Here is a 4,936-nt window from a genome sequence, read left to right as displayed (position 1 = left end):
CCCCCTTTTGATATCCCCTTCTGAGATATTGGATTTGGACTTTACAAAGCATTAAAAACCTTTAGATCACATGGTTTCTAATGAGAGTACAAAGTTGTTTCCGCTAGGTGATTGGTTTTTGTCTGAAGCTTTATAAATGTTGTTGCTGATTCTAGAATCTACTGTATGTTTTGATTCAAATATGCATTGAATTTGTGGTTTCATAGCTCTCTATTTGCTGATATTGCAGAGAAGGTTCTGCTCTAACCTCGGGATGTCCAACCATGCGGTTAAAGCTGCTCAGGAAGCAGTGAAAAAATCTGAGGAATTTGACATAAGGTACGTTTCAGTTATCTCTCCCCAGATACTCGTGACCAAGATGGACATTGCAGAACTGAAAGATCTTTATTTGGGATCTTGCAGGAGGAGTCCTATATCAATAGCGGCAGTGGTCATTTATATCATAACCCAGCTTTCTGATGACAAGAAGACTCTCAAAGGTTTGTTTGTTTACCGGATTGAAAAGAAGAACTCAAGTTAGTTACCGCGGGATTGAAGATGTCTATTTCCTCATGAGCACAATTTAGATCACCCGTCAAGATTACAGGCTTAGACTTCTCTAGCTCCTGTAGATGCAAAAGGTTCATTGAGCTTTGTGTAAAGACACGTACATAAAATAAAGAAATTGCAATAGAAAGTTCCATACTTTGATGTAATTGCTTAGGGTTCGATCCCATTCTTCGATCCTGTATTACTTGAAAGCAGTAAATTTGAGGAGTACCAGTCTTTTTAAGCCATCTCCGGAATTAGGGACATAAGTATTTATTAAGTAGAAGGAGTCAAAATCAGCAGTCACAATGCGTCCTTCCATGTCTTTATCTGATCCAGATAGATCGGTACCATATCTAACTGAGAGTGGTTTTATCTGCCAAAAGACCAATGTAATAGTATAACATGTCAGATCATTAACTGACAAATAAGCACATATTCGATCTGGAGGTGCGAACGTGCCTTACACTAAATATATATAACTTAGTAGGTATTGTTTTTTCGTAGTTGTACTGCCGCAGTATGGTTCTATACTTACACAGTATTCCCTCTCCGCCCAAGTTCGAGCCTTGTGAGTTCCATTTTGTCTTTTTTTTTTCAATCATGAACACTAATTTATTATTATCTACTTCATCATCACCATACACACCAATTTGATCATTTAATTTCTAATTCCAACTTTTTCTTTACTAGTCAGTTTTTAATATTTTTTAATATTTCTTCATTAACTAATTTAAACTTTGTGATATATTCATTAAAATGATTATTTTGTATGGATTTCAATTACAAAATTATATATCTGTATAAATTATACACATGTATTAATTGTAAAAACAATCTATATGTATTGATGGACAATGTATTTTATTATAAAATTTATATTTTGATAGGTGTAATATTTTGAGGAAAAAAAAATCAATGTATCTCATATTATATAATTTATCCACCACTGCTATATGATGTCATACACACTCGTTATAAACAACTAGCGATTTATCTGTATTATGCGGATTATTTTAATATTCATGTTTGTTCAATTTTTATAAAGAGAAAAAAATCATCCCTATGATCAATGTAAATCTCACTAATTAACTATTATAATATAAGAACATCTAATTTTATGCAATACTAAAATTTGACATATCATCACCGAAGTGAGCAGCAAATTTGTATTAGCTAGTGTAGACTAATCACCGAAACATATACCAGTGCACCAATAGTACTAGTATACGTCTTTTTCTTAGTTCACATTTGCCACCCAAGGGCCGACATACGGTATGAGTTGGTGGGGTACGTACCCATTCTTAGTATTTCAATTGTATTTAATTATAGTTGGATCTCTTAGTTCTATTATATACCGTATATTCCCGTTTACAACGTACTTATACAATTAATATAGCTAACTCTTTCCCCAAAACTAGCTTCTCTTTATCTACAGAACAAGAATAGGGACTAAAACATGGTCAGGTTCGGTTTTCTTTAAGAATAGACATTCGGATAACATTATCACCGTAACAATTTCAGTAGACCGGAGTTTAAAAACGACTCATGTTAAAAAAATGTTTTTCGCGAGAGTCGAACCTGAGACATCTCAAACATGAGCGTGTATTGTGGCCACTGCGCCACTTCGTAGATTTAACACTTCAATACGTGTTTATTTGCATAACGTAATAACAATTAAACTAAAAAACCAAACCAATAGCATATATATTTAGACCAAAATACTAAAATATTTTAAATAAACCAAATATCTGGAAGTTTTAGTTTTAGATATATTTGCTAACTTATTTTCTTACTAGTCAGTTTTTAATATTTATTCATTAACTGATTTAAATTTAATGATATATTTGCTAAAATGATTATTTTGTATGGACTTCAATTACAAAATTATATATCTATGTAATATAAATCAATGTTTGATCAATTTCATAAAGAGAATAAACCATATTCATGATCAATGTAAATCTCAGTAATTGACCATTATAATATAAGAACATCTAATTTTATGTCATACTAAAATTTGACATATCACCACCAAAATGAGCAGCAAATTTGTATTAACCAGTTTAGACTAATGACTAAAACATATACTCTCTCCGTTCCTAATTGTACTTGAATTCTTTTTGTGTGCACCAATTGTACTAGTATATGTTTTTTTCTTAGTTCAATTTATTTGTTATTTTAGTATTGAAAAAGATTATATATATATATATATATATATTATTACATCTAGAACTGCGAGAGTTAAATGTTAGATTTAAATTTTGTTAAATAGGATTCAATTAAGTAAACTATGTGAAAAACAGTCCCATATTTATACATATTAGACCAACAAATGATACATATTCGATTTAAATTTTCTGATTTCACCCCTTTAGGTTCGTATCTACTTGATTAGTCTTTTCCAACGTGGTAAGCTGATCCTCTTGTATGTGAGGAGGAAAAGACTCTTAGTTGTCAACAAGTTCACTTTGGATTAAAGTTCCATGAGTTTGCTCAGCTCAAATACACATCCAATTTGATCATTTAAATGAAAAAACCATCCTCTTGATCATTTTAAAGTCATTATTTGACTATTATAATATAGGAACATCTAATTTATGTAATACTAAAGTATGACATATCGCTACCAAAATGAGCAGCAAATTTGTATTAGCCGGTTTAATCACCGAAACATATACTTCCTCTGTTCATAATTGTACTTGAATTTTTTTTTTGCACTAATTGTACTATTATATGTGTTTTTTTTAGTTCAATTTATTTGTTATTTTAGTGTTGAACATGATTATATATATTATATTATTACATCTAGAACTGTGAGTAAATGTTAGATTTAAATTTTGTTAAATAGGATTAACTTAAGTAAACTATGTTAAAAACATCTCCACTTTTATAGATATTAGACCAACAAATAATACCTCTTAACTGATTCATCAGCAGCTTTGAAAGAGATGTATCTCAAAGATACTACTACATATGTTCCTTGGACATGGCCTCTCCATAGCTGGACAAACGATACTTGTTAAAAAATACATATATATACATATATATATATATATATATATTCCCAAAATCAATTTTTAAAATCAAAATTCACTAGATATATTATATCTGCATTACAAATTTTGCAAAACATATGCCATCTAGATTTTGTGTATGGACTAAAAACTAAAACTATGTGTTCTCTCTACAGTGTTAGGGTTGGAGGCTAGCCCGACTTGTGTTGCTGAACTTGTCTCAGAGGATGTTCGTGGAGTTGCAATACCGCCACAGATTTGTATTTAAGTTTGTTCGTTTTTATTTATAATGGGAGGTTTTCTCCTTTGTTCTACCAAAAAAAAAAGAAAAAACTAAAATGCACATATTAATAATCTTTATAAGCAAGATTTGAAAGCTACTAAAAAAGTCAACAGAATCAGGGTTAAGAATATGGACGATAAGCCCAAAAATATTTGCACGACAAAAGAAAAAGCCCAAAAATATTCAAAAGCTTCGAGCCACCTTCTCGTACAAGTCACGAGGCCAGTTCCGGTGTGTGTTGCTTGCAAGAAACCCAGCAATCTGCGGATAGCGATCAGAGGCTCAAGTATCATGACTTTGTAATAAACCAAAACCATTTTTGTGAATTTGTTAATAAATGTACCTTGGATCTCATGGCACGGATCGATCCATCAGTGTCAGGTACATTGTCCAAACACGTTAGTGCAACTTTGAGCAGGTCCGGGACACAAGTCTGGAAGTAAGGTGATGCACTCTGGAACACATCAGCTGTTGCATCGGGCACTCTTGGATCGAGATGAAGGAATGGAAGTCTTGCAATTTCCCTTAAAGCATCCAGATGATTGCCTAATCTACCAAACTTGTGGATTGATAGTATCGCCTCAAGCTCTCTTAGTATGGTTTCTTGTTCCATCACTCGATCTCTTTCCTGGGGACTGTGAGTGGCAGAATAAAAACAAATCCCTTGAGCACATTTTTAACTTGAAGCAAAGTAGTTTTCTAGCCTGAAAAGTAATATACCTGACTTCAGGGTAATATTTGTAAGTCTGAAGAATGTCGTTCCCCGCGAGTATGAGCCCTGTTGATCGGCTTTCACCATCCAACCTTCCACGGGCGAGAGAACAAATGGCTTCAGAAAGACACTTGTTTATAGTCTCCAAGGCAGCTGAAAATGCACCCACTCTCTTCTGTATTTCTATGGACTGCGAAAATGAAAACCATGGTGAAAATTCTATAGAAGACTTAGGCTCCAAACAATGTTAGATGAGAAGTTACTTACTTTGTCATATAATCCAGCTTCCTGACATTGATGCGCAGCTTCAACCAAGAACTGCTGTCGCAATCTAGAATCAGTAAAAAACCTTCCAAGCTGACCTTCTTCACCAGAACCTCTTTCCCCAAGCATAAA

The 4,936-nt window shown here is 32.9% G+C and overlaps 1 protein-coding gene across 1 annotated transcript; it reads right to left on the bottom strand.

The window, feature by feature from the left end:
- LOC104785219 (nuclear pore complex protein NUP93A-like) lies at positions 3,872–4,933 on the bottom strand. The gene is made up of 4 exons (XM_010510395.1): positions 4,808–4,933; positions 4,549–4,730; positions 4,172–4,463; positions 3,872–4,089 (listed from the first exon to the last, which is right to left on the bottom strand). Exons 1-4 carry the CDS (start codon positions 4,931–4,933, stop codon positions 4,012–4,014), a joined length of 678 nt encoding a protein of 225 aa, XP_010508697.1. The 3' UTR covers positions 3,872–4,011.

This window comes from Camelina sativa, chromosome 5 (genome assembly GCF_000633955.1).
Source record: "Camelina sativa cultivar DH55 chromosome 5, Cs, whole genome shotgun sequence".
Lineage (NCBI taxonomy): Eukaryota > Viridiplantae > Streptophyta > Magnoliopsida > Brassicales > Brassicaceae > Camelina > Camelina sativa.
This window is presented reverse-complemented; position numbering and strand designations above follow the sequence as displayed.

What these genes read in the sequence shown, in the direction of transcription:
- LOC104785219 (XM_010510395.1), bottom strand. Translation starts at nt 4,933, where the DNA reads ATGCTTGGGGAAAGAGGTTCTGGTGAAGAAGGTCAGCTTGGAAGGTTT. An exon ending in AAATATTACCCTGAAGTCAG is followed by an intron (nt 4,464 to 4,548) that starts GTATATTACTTT and finishes TGCCACTCACAG; the next exon opens with TCCCCAGGAAAGAGATCGAG. An exon ending in TCCGTGCCATGAGATCCAAG is followed by an intron (nt 4,090 to 4,171) that starts GTACATTTATTA and finishes CGCTATCCGCAG; the next exon opens with ATTGCTGGGTTTCTTGCAAG.